The sequence below is a fragment of the Mustela putorius genome, unplaced genomic scaffold, assembly GCF_011764305.1.
Source record: "Mustela putorius furo isolate JIRA1106 unplaced genomic scaffold, ASM1176430v1.1 tig00003834_pilon_pilon_pilon, whole genome shotgun sequence".
NCBI lineage: Eukaryota > Metazoa > Chordata > Mammalia > Carnivora > Mustelidae > Mustela > Mustela putorius.
The window spans coordinates 55050636-55074056 of NW_025421987.1; the positions used below are offsets into that span (position 1 = coordinate 55050636).

A 23421-nucleotide genomic window follows, 5' to 3' on the forward strand; every position below is an offset into this window, starting at 1 on the left:
TTTAACAATACAGAGAGTTAGATTTCCTATTCTTTAAGAAGTCTTTCTTTCGGGCCAGCACAGGTCCGTGGAATTATAATCATACTTCAAGCACAGGCTGCATGAGTCAGGAAAGGTTAAGGCCACCAGAGTCTCAAGACAGAACTAAAAAGCAAAAATGGTTTTATTCCCAGGTATCGTGCCTAGCTCTAGACCGTGGGAATCTGAGAGGCAGCTGGAGCATGAGTCACCAGCTAACACCGACTGACACATGCTGGGTCACAATTATCCCAGAATCACCTCATATAAAACCTGGTTGGCATGATTTACACACCTCAACTTTAAATAGCTCAATTGTCTCACAGGAATTAATATTATAGTAGAAGCATTTAGAAAACAAACCTTCAAATGTTGCAAGTTAGGAAACGTGGCATCAGAGAGGTCAACTGACCAACCTCAGGTCACATTGCTGATACTTGGCAAGACCCCAGACCTGAAGTTAGGTACAGGCAAAAATTTCCTTGGACCGTGTTGTAGGGAAGTTGCATGACTCTGCTGCTGAGACAGAGACACTCAGCCTTCCGTCTGAATCTGCGGGTAGTTCCAGGTCCTACTTGATGATTGAACCCTCAGTGACCTCTCCTGTGAAATTTGTCATCATGTGCACTGGATAGTTCACTGTGGGCACATCACCCTCTTAATCCCCTAAGTGTTAAGGGATCAGGGAAACCAAGACCTACTCCTGCTCACAGAAAGGTTGAAAATGCCTGATCTCAAGGTTAGTTGGTTAAAAAATTTTTTTTGAAAGTATAGAATATAGAATAAGACAAATACAAACATAACATGCACTCAGGTTTCTGAGTCCCAGAATGAACAACTGTGGACATCTTTTCCCAAAGAATTTTGAGCATCTTTTTTCTTTAGAATGGCTCAGGCATTGGAAGACATGGGTTGAATCTACCATCTTGCTTGATCAGCCTGATTTCTATCAAATTAGAATATAGAACTAGGACAGGAAAGGGAAAGAAATTGTTTGCTTTTAAAAAACAATATAGTACATAAGTGGGCCATATGATGAGTTTTGACAAATGCCTGTCACTGTGTTTTAAATTGCCTTCGCAACCAGAACTACATAAAACGGTGTTTTAATTTACATAATCTGTTTTGCTGTTTTCACTTCTTCTTAAAACAGGGAATAACCTGGGGATTTTTGTTTGTTTGAGGGCTGAAAATGCTTAGTTTTAAAAAAGCCAGAGAGTAAAAGTTAAGCTTACAGATTTCCAGTGATAGAGACTAAAGGATGCTAAATAACTCTGGAAAGTAAAAGTTCAGAGTTTTGTTGCCTACAACTTTACTTTCATTTGTTGCGTTCTGGAAACACATTTGAACTGGGAGTGTGAATTCTAGAATCAGCGCTGCCACTAAGGTGCTATATGGCTGCTGGCCCATTACTTCCTGGGGCTGAAAAGATAAGAGTTTATGCTTTAGGAATAACCTGATTTCATGATCTCCTTCTTCATGGGCTTTTGATTACAGCTTTCTTTACCTTCAGTACCTTGTTGACCAGCTGGACCCGATTTTCCCCCATCACACAGAACAAGAGCACTTGGCTACGGATGTGAAGTAGTGATGACAAGCTAGGCTGGTTTATGCACAAAACACGTTGCCTGGGTGCTGTGTGCACACCAGGACCCGTTCTGGCTCTGAGGATCTAAGTGCACCTGTTCCTGGATCCTAGTCTCACCTCCATAGTACCCCCTTTGTCCTGGCTTGCGTGTGACTTCCTTGGTGACAAGAGCTATAGTTCTCATTCATTTTTTTTTTTTTAAAGATTTTATTTATTTATTTGACAGAGAGAAATCACAAGTAGATGGAGAGGCAGGCAGAGAGAGAGGGAAGCAGGCTCCCTGCTGAGCAGAGAGCCCGATGCGGGACTCGATCCCAGGACCCTGAGATCATGACCTGAGCCGAAGGCAGCGGCTTAAACCACTGAGCCACCCAGGCGCCCTATAGTTCTCATTCATTTACGAACTCGTTATAAGCACTTTCTTTTGCTCACGGCACTATTTTTCACCTTTATTTGAAGAATAGCTTAGAAGAGAAGTTATTTTAGCAATTTTTAACCATGTCTGGTCTTTTCGCCATAAACATCTTTGCCACAGACAGCTTTGCCACAAGCATTGTTGCTGTGTAACTAATTGTCCATAAGGCAATTTTGCTGTAACAGATTAAATAACTGGTTTCATTTCTTCATTGATGAATCAATTGCCTTTGGCAGAGTTAATACATTGAAACTAGTTGTCTGTTTCACTTCTCCATTGACAGAGTTCCCATTTTTGTATGTTACAAATCTTAGCTAGCCCTCATAATGGTCTATACAGGGACACATAGATGTGTTGGTCTTGAAATAGTGGGTTGAAATAAGTACATAGATTGACTTAACCGAAAGTATGGTGATAAAATTTATGGGAAGTGTGAAATGAGTGTAAAGCCAGATTACATTCTATACCAGAAAATGACAGCCCTTCAGTTACATTGATAACAAAGCTCAGTTACAGTGCATTATACTTTTAGCATTTCTTCCACGTTCCCATACAACTTTAGAAGGTCTAGCAATGAACATGCCAAGAACAAACAGGAGCCTGGAGTTTTTCACAACATGATACAAAGCTCCATAACAAATATGAACCCTAATATTGGGAAGCTGCTACCTTTCTTTCTTTCTTTTTTTTTTTAAAGATTTTATTTATTTATTTGAGAGAGAGACAGTGAGAGAGAGCATGAGCTAGGAGAAGGTCAGAGGGAGAAGCAGACTCCCCATGGAGCTGGGAGCCCGATGTGGGACTCGATCCCGGGACTCCGGGATCATGACCTGAGCCGAAGGCAGTCGTCCAACCAACTGAGCCACCCAGGCGTCCCAGGAAGCTGCTACCTTTCTTAATGAAGGAAGAAATTTTAGCAAAAAAAAAAAAAAAAAAAGAAAAAAGATGATGCTGAACAAGGAACAACAAGCAAAAAGAAGTATAATACTATGAAGGAAAGACTCGAAGACCAGTGATTAGGTATAATCCACCAAGGAAAATTGGTTATCTGTACAGTATTATGGGGAATGTACACACATTTTAAATGCATTAAAATATTTTGTATTCTGGGGTGCCTGGGTGGCTTAGTCAGTCAAACAACTGACTCCTGATTTCAGCTCAGTTCATGATCTCAGGGTTGTGAGACCAAACCCCATGTTGGGCTCCATTCTGGGCATGGAGCCTGCTTAAGATTCTCTCTCTCGGGTGCCTGGGTGGCTCAGTGGGTTAAGCCACTGCCTTCGGCTCGGGTCATGATCTCAGGGTCCTGGGATCGAGGCCCGCATCGGGCTCTCTGCTCAGCAGGGAGCCTGCTTCCCTCTCTCTCTCTCTGCCTGCCTCTCCATCTACTTGTGATTTCTCTCTGTCAAATAAATAAATAAAATCTTTAAAAAAAAAAAAAGATTCTCTCTCTCTCTTTACCTCTCCTTCTGCCCCTCTGTCCCCCTGCACCCCACTGGCACACTCTCTTAAAATATTTTGTATTCCACAAGAGTCTTTTTAATTTTGTTATTTTTTATGTTTCATTATGTCCTTTTTAATGAGTGTCCAACTTTTATTTTTTGTGGTTTTTGTCTTTTATGGCAAAATTGCCTTATGGCCAATTAGTTATGCAATGAAAGTGTTTGTGGCAAAAATTCTTGTGAAAGAAATGTCTATGGCCTGTGTATAGTGAAACTTTTTAGAATCTTCCTTAATTGCCTGCACTGTATCCTGGATAAAATCTCAACACTGCATCTCACCTAAAAAATAAAAATAACTCTAAAGCCATCCCTTCTTAGGGGGCTAGTCTATGTCACTGGGCTCCTCAGCTAAGCACTCTTCTATCCCCACCAGGCACATGGGACTATATTCTGAATTCCTTTGAGAGTTTGGGGTTGGGACGGTGAGAGTGGGTCACCTTGGGTCAAACCCCGGACTCCGTATAATAGCTCTAGCCATGACTCTTCCTTCTGATTCTGTAACACAGGGGAAATACTCTTCTTCCATTAGTGCTAGCACTTGAAAGAAGATCTCCAAGGAAGAGACCAGTAACACCAAGGACAGTGCGTGGTTCAGGGAAGTGAGTGTGGACCCCAGATCTAACACAGACCTGCATCAGGACCTTAGACAAATGACAGTTTCTTCATGTGGAAATAGTGAGAGTCCAAGGCCAAGGTTTCATACACCTGCACATGACAGGCATCCAATAAATAAACATTATTCAATAGGGAAAAAGCAGCACAATATTCATTTTTGGAAAATATTTATTAAAAAACTAAAGTGAATGTGGCAAAAAACAACAACAATCCAACACATACCTTTAAATAGCAAGCATATGACACTGGTGATAAAGCGTTTCCAACTCTACTGATCTAGTCTTTCCCACCATCTACAGTCAAGGACGGCCTCTGAGGCAAGCCACATGTAAACAGGTCATCTGTACTAGTGATGAGCAAAAACTAATTATGTGACACCTATCAGTGGCCATACGATTCGCTTTCCTAGGCAATTCACCCCAAATACAAGAGAGTGACCAAATCTCAGGAGTGTGTTCCTGGGGATCTGCAGTTCTGGTTCTAATCTGGGCATGGTAGGTGGTGGGGGCATGAAATAGACAAACAGTATCAGTAGAGGGCAATCGTAAAGCACCTTTAAAATCTGGACCCTTTCCACAATTTAACCCAGTAATTCTCAAACTTTATTGTCGAACAGAATCACCTGATGAGATGGTTAAATTCACAGGCTCCCCAGATCTGCATGTTTAAGATGAGCACTACAGGTGATTCTGTGCCTATTGGTTTGCCATCCCGTTTGAGAAACACTGCTTAAAATGCATTTAAACAATTCCTATCCCCGCTAAAAACAAGGTAAAAGTTAAGGAATCTATAGACAGTCACTGTGCTTTTGTCAACGTGGAGGGACCAAGAGAGGGAGCCAGGCAGAAAGAAGCCTCCCATTCCTAACGTCCTGGTCTTCCGGAGCCCTGAGCCACCGGTCAAGTGCTGTTCAGGAAGTAAATAAAATGTAATAATAAAGTTGATTTTAGATCACAGAACAGACTCCAAATGACTAACAGGCCAACCCCATTCATTCCTGTTTAATGAACTCTGCTGGACTAATGCCAGATGGGAAGCTGCTTGTTCAAACAGAACATGGGGTAACTGAGGGTCTTGATCCCTGAGGACACAGTGAATAGAACACCTGTAAAAACCTTTATTCCCCATAGAGCACTGTGCCCAGATAATTCCAGCGCCTCACGGACAACACGTAGAAATGGTCACATTGATTCCAAGGTTGCCATTATCCGCAAACAGATGTGCTATGGCTGTGTCAAAAACAAGGCAGTCGCTGTTCATGATGGCCGCGGCCACACCGTCGTGGATGGACCGGGGCGTGGCCTCCCAGGTCAGTCTCCGCCGGTTCCCGTTCAGCTCCAGTCTGTAGGCAAAGTTCTCGGCTTGCTTGCGGGTGCCGATGAGCAGCACGATGGCGAAGAACTGCTGGTGGCCCTCGTACTTCTCCTGCTTCTCCAGCACCAGCATGAAGTGGTGGCCAAAGCACGACTGCATCATCACCCAGTCGACGGCCCCCGGCAGGTTAATGTCCGTGGCCAGGAAGACGATGTCTTCTCCCTGCAGGGTGGTGATGCTTTTGTGGGCGTGCATGAGATGGGACATCACGGCTTCCAGGGACCCCTGCCACTTGCAGGAGGCTCCGGGGCAAGGGCAGGAGTAGGGACGGTATTCACAGATGTCTTCGTGTTCTGGCTTCTCCGTGTGGTGCAGGGTCAGGGAGCAGCCCGTGGTGGCGTACTGCAAGAAAGGAAAGAGACGCCGTGAGCCACTGCGCCTGCGCCAAACTCCTACGGGGGATGACCTCGGACAGGGGGTCACCCACCTGGCTTTCGGGGGCTTCGACTCTAGCCGCATTCCAACTCCGCTTGCTGGAGGGGAGTTAACCAGGTAAGACTAAAGAGTCTCCGTTATTATTGGTCATCAGGACCGCCAATCCATAAAATCAGGGGGATTTTCTTAACCGGGAGCAGACTGCAAGCCATGACAGCATCGTTGAAAACGTTCAAACGTAACGTCGGAAACGTGAAGCTCTCTTACTATTAACGTCTCCAATAAGACTGCTGAGCCAGCTCTAGAAAACCTGGCCTGCCTCATTTTTTCTGTGAATTTAAAGAATTTTGTACAATTTACAATGGCTTAGGCAAATGGATGGGCAAGGGATATACTGCCTCTAGATTGGTTTTCACCTGAAGATAATTAGGAAAGCAGTATAGCTCCTCTTGGTTGTCCCCTGCCCCTTCTTCCTAGCTCAGATCGGTGACTGGCAGGAAGGCTGTGGGAAGGCTGCCCTTCAGGTCTCTGCTCTTGCCTGCTGGAGTGACCAGCCAGGGTAGAAGAGGGCTGGACCCCCTTCCCATTGCTAGAAACATTCCTTCACTTTCTTCACCTTTTAATACCCCAATCCCAAGGGGCTTTGGACATACTTTTGGGTACTAACTTGGGACCCTGTTGGTTAGTTTGGTTCCAGCCAGTGGAGGTTAAAATGAGAAGGGCCCAGACCGCTTCCTCATGTCCCAGCACCCATCTTCATGACCACGTATGTCGGCCCTCATGACAGGCCTGGGGGGCAGGAGAACTGAAGTGGGTCCCAGGGTAGGCTCCCAGGCAGGGATTTTGATACAGTCAGTCCCTCAATGCTGCCATAATAGGGTAGGGACGAAACCTTTTTCTCCCTTGTTGAGATGACATTCCTGATGAATAAATCACACCTATCTTGGGAAAGGACCACACCGAAAGGAATTAGACTCCTACTCCCAACCCTCACAAGAATGACAGTGTTAATTCCTAGATACCAGATGGGGAATCGGCCCACAAGTAGACACTTGTCCAGAAAACCACGCTGTTGTCTTACAAAGAATTAGAAGAGCTGAATCACCTTTTTTGGGTGAAACTAGGAGTCGGAGCATACAGTGGCAGGTGAACTGTCTGGGTTACCTCCCTGGGTGCCTCCCACCCCTTCCTGAGACAGGAAGACAGCAAACGAGGGCAGGGCTGGGTCCTGTGTCTAAGGTGCTATGACCATCTGCTATAAAACAAAGCCTCACATCTGTTTTTGGTTGTCTCTACCCTGCCAAGGGAATAAACCCCTTATAAACTTTGAAGTCGGTCAAATTCTGACCTTTGCAGATGAGTTTATTTAGCAACAAGCAGGCACCCAGTATCTTCTCCATACAGGACCCTAAGCTACAGTCACTGAGAGGAAGCTGAGAAGGTTGGCTCCATTCTTATGGAGAAAGAAAGAAAGAAAGAAAGAAAGAAAGAAAGAAAGAAAGAAAGAAGGGGGTGGCTTCCAGAAAGAAATGCAGCTGGCTCTTCCCCTGCACCTCAACCTCAAGTGGATTATATCCACCTGTAGTAGATATTGGCAGAGGTAGTTCTCTGTCACGGACTTTGCCCCTAGGGAACGCTTATTCACCTTCCTGAACCTGAACCACAGACTGATTTTAAAAGCACAGGTATAAAAAACTTTACCATCAGAAGGAAAAACAAATTTATTTATTCATTTATGTTTCTCCTTGGTGTTCCTAACAGGAAGGCCCTAAAACACCCCAATCCCTGTTACCTGTGTTTTAAATCTAGAGTGTGGCTAGAAATACACAACCTTCTGATGTTCTTCTGTGAGTGATGGGCGAGGCATCTGTGCCCACTTTAGACACACATATTCCATGCAGTAAAAATAGCAAGAATTAGCTCAGAGCCCGGCACATTCTCTGGTGAAATAAGCCCCTGAAGTTTCAGGATGGGCTGTTTACCACAGCTGCCCACAGAAAACTCCTGGAACGCAATGGACTCTGGCAAAGAGCGTACAGAGAAGTACCACCCGCATCTCTTCCCTGACCCAAAGCCCCCAAACCGCTCCCCCTTCCCGGACCCAGATGTACAACAAATATTTATCGTCCAAGGATTATTTTAGAACTTTTTCTTGTGGAGCTCAGGTGGGAATATTTATTTATATTCTGAATTATTTGGTTTGACTTACAAGCCACACACTCTTCCTTCGACCCAAATATAGAGAACAGGGAATCTGCCCCAAGCGACATAAATAGAAAAGGCATTACTGAGCATTTGTGTGGACAATGACCTTACCAAAAAAAGGTCCTGCTCCAGCCTCTATTAACTTAAATAAACATATTTTTAAAGTGTGAGGAGCTTACTCTGCTTTTTCTAAACAAGCTGAACTTTAAAGCCAATCTATTCCTTCTCTTTTCCATCATGGGTGAAGGTGTGTCTTCATGACCACTGGTGCCACTTTTATGGCACTGCCACTGGGCAAGAGAAGATCTCTAAAACGAGAAGATCTACACTTTAAATAGGCATGCACTCACACGTGCACTAGATACACACACTTTTACACCACACTGCATCCTTGTTACTGTCTCAGTCTTGTTCTGGAATAGGGGCTCTCATCCAGGGATCAGAGGGAGGATTTGGGGTCCGTGAATTCCCTGATACTGCAGAACCATCTAGGTGCCTCTGAGCAGCACACCCAGATTACCCTGACGCCTGGCTTGGGTCTTCCTGACAGGTGCCCAGGGTTCCTAAGGTCTGCCAACCTCTGTCCTAGAGCACACAGAGGGAATCAGCTGCAGATTGTGCCCTCGTGGTGGTTCCTGTTGAGAAGGGCCATACCGCTGAGCACCAACAAACAACCCCAAAATATTGGAAGTACAGACAGGTACATGAAGGGCGAAGGACCACCAGACGAAAGAAGGTGACAGGTGATCTCCAAGTGGGGCTGGGATGAAGAGTAGAGAAGGAAAGCTTCACTGTGGGCAAAGTGGACGGTGGATGGAGCAGTTCCATCTGGTTCTAGCATGGGGTGAGCGGAGCAAAGAGTGGGGATAAAACCTAAATGAGAAGACAGGTCCAGATTCCTTCGGGGACTTGACAATTCAGTTTATTTTCTGGATTTCTCTACAGTAGCACTACAGGGTTTTCCCGTTATAGGAAAGTATAGTGCTCCCATGAAACCCTTTGGAAGACAAATGGCATAAGGCAAAGAAGCAACTACCATTAACTTATATGGAAAAATTTTCAAGCATTCCTAGTCCCAGAAAATAACCCCTTTTGGGCTTTTCTGATACTTTAGGATACATCTTGCTAACAGATGCACAAAATCAATTGAGATAAAGCACAGATGCTCACAGATGCAGTTCAAAGCTACAGAATCTTGATGCTGAGATGCTGAGTGTAGGTCCCAGGAAAGGAGCTTGGCAAGGCCACTCCTGTTGCTCAGGATGTGCACTGCAAAAGAAATGCTGAGCACTATTTTCCCTTTCTGCCCTTTTTTTTTTTTTTTCCTTTTTGGTAATAGTGAAAATCCTCTTTGGATTTCTTTGGGTTAACACAAACAGGTCCTCTGTAAAAGCAACGTCAAGTGAACATTCAAAGTCGGGGAATGGCTGTACTGATATTTTAGACCAGATAATCCTTTGTGGCGGGGGCTGTGTTTGCACTGTAGGATGTTTAGCAGCATCCCTGGCCTCTATCCATTGGAGGCCAGTAGCACTCCTCCCCTCCCCCATTGTGACAAGCAGAAATGTCACAGGCATGGCCAAATGTCTGGGGAAGGGCAAAGCAGCCTGGGTGGATGACAAAACCTGGCTGGGCAGCCACAGTGACAGCTGGGAGGAGGGGCCCACACCAGTAAGCAGGTCCAGCTGGTCACTGCCCCGCCCAGCGGTGCTCCGCAGGAAGGCTCAGGGATGCCAGCTGAGATACAAGACTAGAACTTGGTGGTTTGCAAACTGTGGAGGTAGGCTAGGGTGCTAGTTCTACCCGTTTTACAGACTGACTGACTCATCCCGGCAAGGGGCCATTCACCACCACACTGCGGGCAGAGCCCTGCATGCCCCGCTCTTCCTCGAATGCTCTTTTGTGGTATATGATCGCTGAGATGTCAAAGAATCAGTATTTGGAAGTAAAAGAAAGAATTCACATCTGCCTTGAGCTCCAGTCCTCAACTTACCCCACACAAAACCCAGGGTCCACGGATGAACTGCTTCTGGAAGCAGATTCTGATACTGATTTCTTCCCTGGGTTGCAAGAAAGACAGCCCCGAGAGCAGAGCGCCTCTCCCTAAGGAAGGAGGAGTAGTGCCTCCCAAGTAAGTAACCAGTAATCAGGCCCTCCCGGCTTCCCTGGTACCTGGCAAGAAAGAGCTGAGGTTTCACTTTTCACACACTGGCTGGGGCCTTTGGCCCCCTACACAGGGAGGGCTCAAAGGATGCCACTTTCTTGGAGCTGCCTGGCTCTTCCTGTACTTTCTTCCTGAGACAAGGCACCTGGGCTGCCTGTGTGTCCTGGGAGCATGTCCACAGCTATAAATGAGATTTCTCCACAGGGGAACAGCTGCTCCTTTCCCCTGAGGGTGGGGTGAGGAGGGAATTCACTTTAAGTAAACCTCTTTCAGGGGAGGAGGGCCAGAGACAAAACCAGGCACAAGCTCAAGAAGATGGAGGGAGGGAGGGGGAAGATGACCCAGCAGAATGAGAAACAAATGTTGAAATAAAAGTTCGGGCTTCTCTTTAGAAACTCTTCAGGTGGCAGTGGCTCAAAAGTCTTGTGCAAACATGTTTTGCCACAGAGGGCAATGTATGACCCGCTGCCACCTTTTTAAGTCTTTGTAGAAAGCGGTGAATAGTACCAATTCTTTTCCTGGGCATGTGGTATGAAGGTTGTATTTCAGTTGAATTTAAGGAGGGTTTTTCCTTTTTTGGCACAGAAACCCGTTTACACAGGAATGTGATGAGGTACATTGGAGAACAAACACTAGACACCTGTTATTTACCGAATAAACACAGTCACATTGTATTTGTTTATGGAATGAGTAGATCAACAGAGTAACCTTGCTTAGCGGGAGCGCTAGTGAAGGTCACGGATCTTGTGACTGGTTTAATTAAATGTGAGTCTGTGCAATGCAAGAACGATTTCCGGAGCTTCAACAACCAAGAGTCTACTACAATGGAGGTGCCCTGAGCTCTGGGCAGAGGCAGTCCCTGCTCGGGGACCATGGGGTAACCGCCCTGCCTCCGCCTGCTCACCCCTCCTAGGAAACTGAAATTTATTAGCAAAGTTTTTGCCGGCGCCTCAAAGGACAGTGTCTCAGGAAAAACAAAGCACACTCAATATTCTGTTGTTGATGCTCATAAACTTTTGAATTAAATGCAAGCAATGATCTTGTCTGAGGGTAACCACAAGCAAACTGTGCTTCTCTGTCCATCTCATGAGCTGTAATGATCACAAAAGGCACACATACGGCTGAATGTGATGCAGGACCCCGGACTGGGAAACCAAAACTGCTGCAAAGGGTGTTATTGGGGCACCAACTGGAAGTCTGAATATGGACTGTGGATTCGATACTAGTATCTACCACATGTCACATTTCCTGTTTTTTTTTTTTTTAAGATTTTATTTATTTATTTGACAGACAGATCACAAGTAGGCAGAGAGTCAAGCAGAGAGAGAGAGGAAGGGAAGCAAGCTCCCTGCTGAGCAGAGAGCCCGATGTGGGGCTCAATCCCAGGACCCTGAGACCATGACCTGAGCCGAAGGCAGAGGCTTTAACCCACTGAGCCACCCAGGCGCCCCACATTTCCTGGTTTTGATAACTGGACTGTAATTATACAAGAAGACATCCTTGTTTTTAGGAAAAAACAGTGCAGTACTTAGGGGTAAAGGGGCAGGACGCCTGCATCTTACACTGAAATGGCTAAATAAATGTATGAATAGAGAGCACCCAAAATGATAAAGCAAATGGGGCAAAAAGGAAACAACTGGTCAATGTGGATAAAGCGTATATAAGAATAATTTTGTATTATTATGACTTGTGGAAATTTGAAATCATGTAAAAATAAAAACATATTCAAGAATTCAGAGACTATGGGGTGCCTGGGTGGCTCTGTCATTTAAACATCTGCCTTTGGCTCAGGTTATGATCCCGGGTCCTGGGATCGAGCCTTGCATTGGGCTCCCTGCTCAGTGGAGAGCCCACTTCTACCTCTCCCTCTTCTTCTCCCTACTTGTGTTCTCTAACTCTCTGTCAAAAAAAAAAAAAAAAAGGAATTCAAAGGCTAAGTTTTATCCTTTATGGCATAGAGATTCTTTTGGCAGAGTCCATTGAATGAATTAAGTTTTGAAATGCTGTTATTTTTTTTTAAGAAAATATATTTTTAAGTGTGTATCTACAGGTCAGCAGAAGGAAACCAATCATTCTTCTTTTACTAGAAGCTCTTGGAACTCATTGTAGTGAACCAGTAAAATTTTTCAATGAAGGAGACATCATTGTTATAATAACCAACACTTCCTGACTTCCCTGCCCCCCATGGAAGACAAGCTTTCTCCATTGCTCCTCTGATCCTTTGAGTTTATGGGCACCTCACAAATCTGTGGGCCTGGGGGAAATAAATAAATACACACACACGCACACACGTGAATATATTTGTATATTTAAATATTTATATATTTACATATATATACGTGTGTGTATGTGTGTGTGTGTGTGTATTCCCCCCGCCCCAGCCACTGCAGTTTCATTCTCCACCACACTTAGTGGTCCACAGGAAACTCCTGTGTTTGACTCCAGACGTGTCAGAAAGAGGCTCCAGGAATGAAGCTACCCATGTCCCCTTTTGCTCACACAGGAAAACCTCTATTACTACAGCGGAGGTGAACCCATAGATGGAATGGGAGTTGTATGAGTTCAGCTAGAAGGATGTTATCCTGGTGGTATAACTTATTATGTCTGATCAGCAGATAACTAGGGGACTATTGGTGGAGGTCTCTTATCCTCCACTCTTGAGACTTGTTTGAATGGGAGTTATGGGTTACCAAATCATGATGAAAATTACATTTTAACCAGAGGTTAAACTTAGACTTTACCACTTTTAAAAAGGACTTTAAAAAGTCCTTTTAAAAAGGACTTCTAGCAACTCAAACTAGCTCCTTCGTGACTAAAAGTGCATTAATCTGCCCTCAAAATATCAGTGGAGATAATCCCATGTTATTTTCTCATTATCTTATGGGTCTACTCATTTTGTTTATTGATCTACTGATTTGTTACCTGTTTCCCACCCACCTGATATGCATAGGTAAATGGATAAATATTAGATTTACCTGCAGAAGATGACTATTCTCCACTGCACGTGTTAATTTTACTTTAATTAAAAGTCTTACTATGGAACTTAGAATTTTTAAAAATTTAATAGACTTTGAGATCATAGGAAGAGAAATGTTTCAGACTTCAGTCACTGTGGGTTCATTAGTTTTGATAGATGCTTTTCACATATTTTATTTACAAAAACTATTTGGGGTGGGCGTGTTTGAAGCTTTTCTGGAACCTCACATAAATGGACAAACAATGATACTGTTGTCATTCAGATGGCTCTATATTCCTCTTGCCTAAAATGAGTTTACAACCACTGGTAGAATACAGTTAGAGCAGAAGGCCTGGGTGGCTCAGTGGGTTAAGCCTCTGCCTTCGGCTCAGGTCATGATCCCAGGGTCCTTGGGTCCTCAGAACTGTCAACAGCTCATCCCTGGACTCTTACAAGTTCAGATCTAGGCAGCAGGAGAAAGTGAACTCTCTTCCTGTGCCTTAATTGTGATGCTCACCCTGCATCTGTCTAGCTTCCTTCCTCTAAGAACTTTGGCGGATCTTCACTAACCCAAAGGGCAGATTCCTTACCCCCACTATGAGGTGGTGCAACGAATTCTCAGCCAGTGACGCCGTAAAGCTTCCGTGGATACTAATATGAGAAGACAGTGTCACTCGGTACCAGGACCCTCACAAAGTGGCGAGACTAAGAAAATACTGACATCTAACTTCACTAACTTTCATCCAGAGAAGGTAATTCTAATTCAGATCTTGGGCTCAAAAAATTCCTCCTTCTGCCCCAGGGAACCCTGACAAACCCCATGCTGCAGAACTTTCTTATAGAAGGGGCAGTTCTGCAGTTTCTGTCCCCAGAAACTCCATGTATAGTCATGGACAGACTACATGACTTCAGGCATATCTCTCCAAGAGGATACTGCATCCTGTTTCCTTGACAAAGCAATTAGGAAACAAACGAGATCATATACCTACTTCAGACAAGGTAAACAACATTCTGCATAAGCAGCTCCACCAGTCTCCCTACATGACCCCATCGGGATCTTCCATCCCTTCCTCATTCATGAGCAAACTGTTGCTTTTCCTTCATAGTGCAGACTTTCTCTTCTAAAAGCATAGAAGTATTAAAGAAATGAAAAAAGTGAGTCTTGTCCCTGTAAAACCAATGCCAGGGCCAATGTATTCAGCTATATGAAAGCCTACATGATTGGGAGGAGGGAAGAGCAGCTCAGTGGGGGAATCAGTGGGAGAAAACAGATTCTTTTTTTTCTTTTTCAAGTCTATGCCTGGGCCTGACCTCAGACATTTGCCATTCGATTTCTGCTGGCTTCTAAATGTGCACATTCATGTAGTGTTTCTTCTGTGCTGGGCTGTGCTAAGCTCTTTGCATGAATTATTACCATGCTGGATCCTCACAGCAACCAAATCTATACCTCATTTTACCAAGGACCCACTGAGGTTTGGAAAGGTCCCCAAACTCCTGGTGCAGGGCTGGAGCAGGGATCCAGACAAGGAGGCTCAAATAGGGCCTCCCTCCAAAGTGCTAGAGGAAGAGGTGGCCTTGTGAAGGAATGACCCAGAGATACTAACTTGTTGATTCAAAGTCTTAAAATAGGGCCCAAGCTGACACATTTAACACAGGTATATCTTTCATCCATCTACAGTGTCTGTGGTTGAAAACTGGGGGTGGGTAACCTTTTTCTCACAGATACCATACAGTCTAAAAATCACTGCAGAAACTGAAAAGGAGAACTTTTTCTCAATTTTTAAAAAAACTAATGGATCATCTTGGGTAAAGCTGATGAAATTCTGCTAGTGAATTTTCAGTACCTCTCCTAAGCCTTTGAAAGTACACTCTCAGGTTTAATATAAAGATACATTTAATCAGGGAAACTTCTCAGTTTTCTTATTTTCTTTTCCAGGGCGTGCAGAGTGTTGTCACATGCTAATGCCCCATGTATGATCACGTCCTGCACAACCTGCCAGCAATACACAATGCCCCCGAAGGCCGGGCTTTCGCTTTAGCAAATGTGCACCTCTCTCGAGGAGTGGGGACCTTAGGAGTTTGAATGAGAAATGCCACTGTTTGCACATTCTGTCAGGTGCACGGGTCTGGCTCTTCAGACATGTTATAGGGAAGACTTACTGTGGTTATATGCGGACAGCAGTTTGCATGGAGCTTCAATAAAGGGATCGAACACAGAACAGCAGAATCAAATCTAATCTCAGGATGGGCATTTTATAGGCCACGCCTGCTGTACCTCTTAGTTTTCCCCTTTCTGGTCGTATCAACTTCAAGTAACAATGATTGACTCCTAGCTGTAGGAGGTGACAACCTGTGAAAAGTGGCTGCCAATTATACAAAGAATTAGTATTAAATGTCAGTGCTCTGACATAGCATTCTAGTCCTTCTATTCTTGCTTTTTTTTTTTTTTTGAAGATTTTATTTATTTATTTGAGAGAGAGCACAGAGGGAGAAGCAGACTCCCTGTTAAGCAAAGAGCCCCATGTGGGACTCGATCTCAGGATGCTGGGATCATGACCTGAGCTGAAGGCAGATGCTGAGCCAACTGAGCCACCCAAGTGCTCTAGTGCGTCTGTTTTTTTTTTTTTTTTTTTTTAATGGACTGATACATCTAACTCAGAAGTTTATATATATATTTTTTAAGATTTATTTATTTATTTATTTGACAGAGATCACAAGTAGGCAGAGAGGCAGGCAGAGAGAGAGAGGGAGGAGGAAGCAGGCTCCCCATTGAGCAGAGAGCCTGATGTGGGGCTTGATCCCAGGATCCTGGGACCATGACCTGAGCCGAAGGCAGAGGCTTTAATCCACTGAGCCACCCAGGTGCCCCTAGTGCTTCTGTTCTTAATTTTACACTGAAAATTTCTGTCAATTGTGTTCTTGAAAATCTTGTGCCTCACCATTAGTGTATGTGGACTGTGGTGCTTGCTAGCACTTGCTTTCATCAATAAGCCTGTCCAGCTCCACACAGTGGTGAAGACCACAGGGACAATACTCAAAGTCAATGATTTTTATCCTAGGAGAAATTTTTAGATGAAGGAAAAGTCTCTGAAACGGTTCTGGTATCCTCTCAGACTTCTAGGTGACTGATCACCCATCACCTAGCAACCACCCTCTACCACCCACCTTCGATTTGAAATGGTGAAGCAAAGACTTCCCAGCTCTAATCTGATCTCAAAGCACCCATCAGCTAGGTATTACCTCCACTCTTTTTAAATGATGAACAGACAAGCTCAGGGAAGTATGTGCCTGGACCGAGGTCAAACCAAACAAGGATGGGGACCCAGTTCTTGCCTAGCACTCTTTTCCCTGGAACAGTTTACTAGATTCTGAAATTTTAGGGTACAAAAATATTTTTAAAATTTTGTTTTAAAGATTTTGAGAGAGTGGGAGGGCGAGCAGAGAGAAAGTGAGTGTGCACATGGGAGGTGGGGAGGGATGGAGGGAAAGGGAGAAGCAGACTCCCTGCTGAGCAGGGAGCCCGGCATGGTCCTTGATCCCAGGACCCTGAGATCAAGACCTGAGCTAAAGGCAGAATCTTGACCAACTGAGCCACCCAGGTGCCCCAAAACATTCTTGATATAATGATTTAGTCTAGCTATTTCTCTTAAAGACACTCAGGTCCAACGAAAACTCACCTGTTCAAAGTCAAAAATCTAGTCACTAGGATAATAGTTCAGGCTTCCCAGGGGCCCAGATTAGAATATTCTCTTGGCAAAATACAGATGAAAATAAGCTATAAAATCACCTACAGTTGGGACCTCTCAGAATTCCAAAGCTCACATATGGCAAGCGTAAAATGAGAACTTCCAGGCTCAGTGAATGCTTTCAGAGAGGGAACTGGATCAGAGGTCGCACACTGGCAGGCAGGATTTGGTTTGCAGACGTGGTGGGTTTGGCTTGCAAGTTCTGGCTTTAAATATGAATTTGGCCAATCTTAAGAAAATGGAGTGATCCACATTTTAAAAATTCAGATTTCTGGCTTTTCTTGAAAAAACCCAAAGGTCTGGCAGGCTTCATCCTCCCTTTGCCTCCCTGGTCCTCTTTAGAGGTGTATTCCCTGGCTCCCGTCTCTGCTGCTCCTTGAGGTCTCCTGAACTCTGGGGACATGTGTCAGGAACCTCTCTCCCTCGCATCACCTGCCCCTGCTGGCCTTTAGGTTTGTCCACACTGAGGAGGCTTGGACTTTCCACTGGGTTATCTGACTTGACTTTTTATTTTAAGGAATAAAAACAACGCTGTCATGGCCCAAACACAGGGAAGACTTGTCTGGCTGAGGCTTTCCAGTTCCGTAATTATTTGGAGATGTGCTACTGGAAACATTTAGAGAAAACAAACCAAAAAAAAAAAAAAAAAAAAAAAAAAAAGGAGAGAAAAACGTATCATAGTGTAAGTGGGCTGGAGTGGTTTAGCATTACCCACAGTTGTGGAGAGAAATACTTGGCTGATATTAAAATAAAATAAACTGTTGAGTGGGGGCACAGATGTGTCACCCTTCACTTCTCCCCCTACGCCCACGCTCTGCTGAGAGATGGTGGGTTTGAGATATGGGAACAGGATGTCAAAACTTCTCAGGTGTACAGCAAGCCATAGAATGGCCTAAAAATATCACAAGTGGAAGAGAGCCCTACTCTGATCAGAGATCCTTTTCTTAAAAGGAGACTTGAGCTAATAATGCATGTGATGCTCTCTATCAAAGATGTTGGCCACAGTCTAGCCTTTAATTAAGTGGCCCCATACTTCAACAAGGAACCTATTTGGCAACAAATCCATTTTTGGGCCAACTGAAGCATGGACAGTCCAGAGTTGGGATGACATGTCCCCCATATCAGGTTTGTAGGCTATTTCCCCTGGCCTTCCCATCATGCATGCCTTATGAAATTCCTGCCGGTGAAGTTTGTAGCGAACATGTGTGCTGTCTCATTGGGATTCTCTCATCAGAGCTGGCAAATTCATCCAATTGGATGGTTTCTTTCATGAGTGGTGTCAACCGTAAACTACAACGTGGAGCCCTGGAATAAAAGCTCAGATGCAAAATCGCTACGTAGCACATAGGATGCGTGCCTCCGGGACGTGGGCTCATGACCTGGCCTATTGATCTTGACAAGTCACGTAATCTCTCTACAGGCATTTGTTTCTTCACCCAGAGAACAGAAAGGCAAACTAATAAACGAAGACCCTTGCAAAGTAGATGGCACACAGAAGCCACCCAGTAACCATTCCATATAGCCTCCCTTGTTTCCATGGTATTCTAGAAGCTACGGGTCCTTAGACATCAAGCAGTTCAGTCCCTTTATTTATAGGTGAGGAAATCAAGGCCCTGGACAAGCAGTCTCTCAGGCAAACAATGGCAGCACCACACTCCTCTTGAGACCTGGGCTCTGGTACTTCATCCAACATTGTTTTTCTCACATGAGGCAGCCCACGTGAGAGAGATTCTGAGAGTAGGCATAGTGACAGGGCAGTCCCTACAATTACCAGGAGCAAGCACAAGCCAAGGGCTAGCTAGCTACACAGACCTATTTGTTGAAGTCTGACACAGGTCTTACCATTCCCCATTTCCCTTAGCCCTCCTCAACTGACATATCTTTGGTGCTTGCTGTAGTTTATCAGATCTAACTGGCTGAGTGGTCCTGTTAATAATTCGAATGACTGATCAACCAAAGTTGAGGGAAGCATTCTCCAGCGTCATAAATCTAACATACAGAAGTGACTCTAAGATCACTTTCTAAACTTGGCCCCTGGCCTGTAGGGGAGTGGTTGACCCTGTTTAATTTCAGCTTGCAAAGTGATGGCTTTCCCCAACTGCATTCATATGGAATAGGGACTCGGAGAGTCACTGACATGGTCAGAAACACTGAGTACCTCTGATTCCCAAGAGAACTGTTCTTTGAGAAGAGTCTCACTAGCATATGACACCTTAGGAGAAAACATGCTTCAATGGGAACCATAATCCTAGACCCTGAAAGTGAAACCACATTTTATATAGCATAACTGTTTCCTTCCCTTCTTCCTGGGAGCAACAAAACGCTTTTATGAGATTGCTTTTTAAAAATAAATTATGGAATACCGACTGATACCAAATGTTCATTTGTGAACCGTAATTCACCTAAAGCCATTTCTTCTATTAGTCACTGAAGGTCTAGGAAAAAGTGAGTGGAAAAGACAGCTCCCCAGAAATCCAGTGGGGCACCCCTGACCACTCTCAAGATACATCTCAAACATCCAATGCCAACTGATATGTCAACTATCACCAAATCTTCTCTTGATCACTAGGCTGCCACCTTCTTCATGACCCTAAAAATTTATAGAAATATTTTATCCAGATTTCATGAGAAACAACTACTGGTCTGGGTAAATTAGTTAGCATTACAGAAGAAGTGGCTGAAAGCAGAGTTAATTTATTAAGGATAACTGAAAACCCATAACCCAAACAGATTCAAACCTTTATTTGAATATGCTATTTTAAACTGGATTTGTGGCAGGGCACAGACCAAATTAAATCACTCATTTTACTGACTTCAGTTCCGAGCTTCAATTCTCTGGTGGACTATTTTTAATTCAAAAATAAGCTCTTGCCCTATAAAAATAAGCAGCACCAAGGAGAAATGCAAGACAGCTCAGATGGCCCAAGAGGCAGAACAGTTTCTTTTACAAAGAAAAAAGAAAAACAACTCAAAAGTATTAATGACATTATTTCCATTTCTAAGTTTAGAAAATGAACGTTAGGGTCCAGCGCTAAATTATAATGAGGTATAATAGAAAGGTATGTCTCTGAAACTACTCCGAAAGATTTTAAAGTGGTAGATATAAGTAAACAGATGCTAAAATATGATCACACAATGAAAAACTATGCAGTCATTTAAAATACACTGAGGAAGAGCTAGGTTTTGGACATAGAAAAATATGTGTGATAATATGGCTTTAAAACAGCAATTTGCCCAGGTTATTTCTGGAGAATTTCAATCTACTGTGTGTGTGTATGAACCTTTTTGACGCACACTGAATCCACGATTTTATATTCAGCTGTGAAAATGTATTTAAATATGGCTAGAAAAAAATCTATAAAGATACACAGTAAACCTAACAATGGTGGGAAAGGGGGCGAGAGGTCTTGGGTCTTTTCCTTGACTTTCCCGAAGACTTAGTGGTTTGCATTTTTTTGCAAGAACAAACTTTTTAAACTAAATAAAGTCGTGGCCTTGGAAGAATGGTAACAGTTCTCGCGTGTCCTTCCAGTTAAATTCCTGCTCAACTCTTGTTTTCACCCCCACTTAGTACAAATTCATATCTCCCCAGTCCTTGGAAGGCTAGGAGAGGGAAAGGCGTGGCTTGCAGGGTTTTCTTGTTGCTGGAAGAAAACAAGCTGTAGGCGCCCTTTTTTTTAGCTACACTCCTGAAGGCTCCCACGTGTCAGGCGCGCGCGGAGGGCGCAGGACTCCAGTACCAATCCTTCCAAGCCGAGCGCTGGTAAAGGATGCGTACAGCTGGCCCAGTTCTTCCCTCCTCAATCCCCCAGAGTAAGCTTCCCCGTCCAAGTTTGACTGGTGCAGCCTAGCCCTACCGAGCACACCAAGCACACTTCTGCAGGGTACGCAGGCACCCGGCGGCGAGAGCTGTGATGTGTTCTAAAGCGATCGCGTGCCAATTAGTCCGGGGTCAGCGCTCAGACAACTGTCAGCTCAGAGTTACTCCCTAAGTGGACAGGTGGGCATGGGGGAGGGTGGACAAGTGTAAACATTTTTTTTTTTTTTTTTAAATAGGAGAGATATGCCACCTGCCTCTCAGCTCCTGTGAGTGGGCTGGAGGACACGGGAGTTCCGGGAGCTCGCCCGGAGGAGGTGCGCGGGTGGCACCTGGGCTTACCTTGCAGGGAAACAGGACCGCCGAGGCCACCTTCTCCATAGCCAAGTTCCTGATGCTGGGCGTCAGGGCGCCCCTGCACGTCGGGCAGCAGCTCAACTTCTGGCGGCATTGGTTACATACCAGGTGCCCGGCCTGGCACTGCAGGATGGGGGGCAGGACATAGTCAAAGCAGACCGGGCACTCGAAGAGCGAGGTCAGCTCGTGGTGCTGCGGGGACACCGGGCCGGCCCCTCCGCCGCCGCCGGGGCCCGAGATTACCGCCGCCGCGGCGGGCACCGCGGACGAGCCGGGGCCCGCAGCCGAGATGGTGGCGGCGGCCGGGGGCGCAGCCGGGGACGGAGCGTGCTGGGGCTGCGGCGGCGGCTGCTTGCTGCAGGGTTTGTTAGCGCTGGGGCCGGTGGAGGACGGGCGGCTCATCGCGCTCCGAACCAACCATGGAACTGCGGGCGCCTGCCTGCCGCGGGGCCGCCGGGGTCAAGGCGGAGCACGCCCCGCGGGCGGCAGGCTCTGAGGCAACGCCACCGCGCCCAGCCCGGAACCGAGCAGCGGAGACGGCCGGCGCGGGGCAGGCCGGGGGCTGGGCTGCGCAGACGATCCCCGCGGCCCCCGACGTTCCGAACACCCCTCCGCGCCCCCAGACTCCTCCTCCCGGCGGCGTCGCGGGCCCCGAACCCGAGCGGTGCGCAGAACCCCGGCCCACCAGCTTCTGGAGCGGCAGCTGACGCAAGCCCCGGGGGCGCGCGCGGACGTGACGCCTGGACACGTGTGCGGCCGCTCAGGCGCGCGGGGACCGGCAGAGCCACCCTGCGCTGTGGCGCCGGCTCCGCCCGAGTCCAGCTGGCAGCGCAGCGGGCTGCCTAGCGCCGGCCTCTCCTGCCCAGGCTGCGGGCCCGGCCCGCGCCAGTGAGCATGCCCGGCTCGCCGCGGCCGCGCGGGGGTCTGCCTTCCGGGTTGAGGTGGGGGCCGCCCTTTGGCAAGGCGTCGCCGAAGTCCTCTGGCCACACCCCGGGGAGCCACGCCGGCGTTTCCCCCGGCGCAAACCAGAAGGACAACTTTAGGCGGGCGGGGGCTTGGGTGGTGGGCGGAGCGGGACGCGGGGCCCCTGGACAGGTCGGAAAAAACCGTGAGGTTTCTCTTTCCCCGGGTTGAGTCACCCTCACGCGAGGGGAGGAGTGCCGCCGCGGCCGGCCGGGCAGAGTCTAGAGCGCTGGGTCAGGACGCGAAGCTTTGGGCGGGAGCAGGGAGAGGGGCTCGGGTTGGGTCGGCAGCGGGCACGGGACCTAGTGCTGGGCTGTTAAGGGTGGGCTTGGACCACTCCTTAGTCTTGGTCCCTGGGTGCGGGGGGCGGGGAGGTGGTGGGGAGGGAGGAGGTAAACTCTTTGATTTACCGGCGGACCTGGCGATGGAGCGCCTCTGACTTGATAGCAGATTAGGGACAGAGATCATGGAAAGCGTTGGTTAAAAGGAGAGTTCGAGGTCACGCGGAGTGCCAGAAAGGTGGGTTGGGTCTTGAGGCTTTAGGAAGGCTGGATAACCCTCCAATACAGCGCGGTGCGTCCTCGTCTTTGAAATCCCGTGGAAGTCCAAGACAAGGTGTAGGCGCGGCGGAAGCCCTAGAGATGGTACACGGTACTCCAGAGAGAACCACGCGTTAATTTAATGTATACTGTATGCGCCCAGTCTAATGGCTGTTGTGCCTAAGATGAACCACTGACGCTGGAATTGGGGAAAGGTGCTACCTAGATGGGAATCCGATATCTCGTTGTTGGACAGACGATGCTAAGGAACAAAAGTCAGGACTGGGTGAAGAACGGTGCCCTGCCTTTGCCATCTGTGTGGCTTTGGTCTTTAATGTCTCTGCGGTTCTGTTTCCTCATCTGTAAAAGTGGAATAAAAATAGCACCTACCTTATAAATGGGACAGTGAGGATTAAATAAGTTTGAAACATGCCAAAAACTTGGCCTATCCTAAGCACTTCTTCAATGTCAGGTATTTTTAAAAATATATTATTATTGAATATTTAATGAATAAAATCATGTAAGAAATAGCCTGTTAGAGAGAAATAAACTTAAATAAACAGGAGAACTAAACTTTAATCTTAGGCATCCAGAAGGACTACATGCATAGAATTGGTGAAATTTGATCTTAAGTCTTGAAAAAAAAAATAGACATTATGTCATTCAATCATTCAGTAAATGTTTCCTGAACATTTATTATGTACCAGCCATTGTTTGGGCTGTGAGAGTGGTTTTTGTCCAGTTTTCATTCTAGTAAGCGAGCAATGCCAATAACTAATAGGTGGGG

The 23421-nt window shown here is 46.0% G+C and overlaps 1 protein-coding gene and 1 long non-coding RNA gene across 2 annotated transcripts; one reads left to right on the plus strand and one right to left on the minus strand.

The window, feature by feature from the left end:
- Window positions 1-4288: 4288 nt before the first annotated feature.
- On the minus strand, window positions 4289-22002 carry SIAH2 (siah E3 ubiquitin protein ligase 2). The gene is made up of 2 exons (XM_004755546.3): window positions 21118-22002; window positions 4289-5854 (listed from the first exon to the last, which is right to left on the minus strand). Exons 1-2 carry the CDS (start codon window positions 21532-21534, stop codon window positions 5297-5299), a joined length of 975 nt encoding a protein of 324 aa, XP_004755603.2. The 5' UTR covers window positions 21535-22002; the 3' UTR covers window positions 4289-5296.
- Window positions 5853-15650, plus strand: LOC123394398. The gene is made up of 3 exons (XR_006609125.1): window positions 5853-6004; window positions 13745-13964; window positions 15149-15650. It is a non-coding gene; the product is annotated as an uncharacterized LOC123394398 (long non-coding RNA).
- Window positions 22003-23421: the final 1419 nt, after the last annotated feature.

Bases quoted from the DNA above. Each gene is read 5' to 3' on its own strand.
- SIAH2 (XM_004755546.3), bottom strand. From the start codon at position 21,534: ATGAGCCGCCCGTCCTCCACCGGCCCCAGCGCTAACAAACCCTGCAGC. The intron at 5,855-21,117 runs GTAAGCCCAGGT...CCTTTCTTGCAG, and splicing joins CGGTCCTGTTTCCCTGCAAG to TACGCCACCACGGGCTGCTC.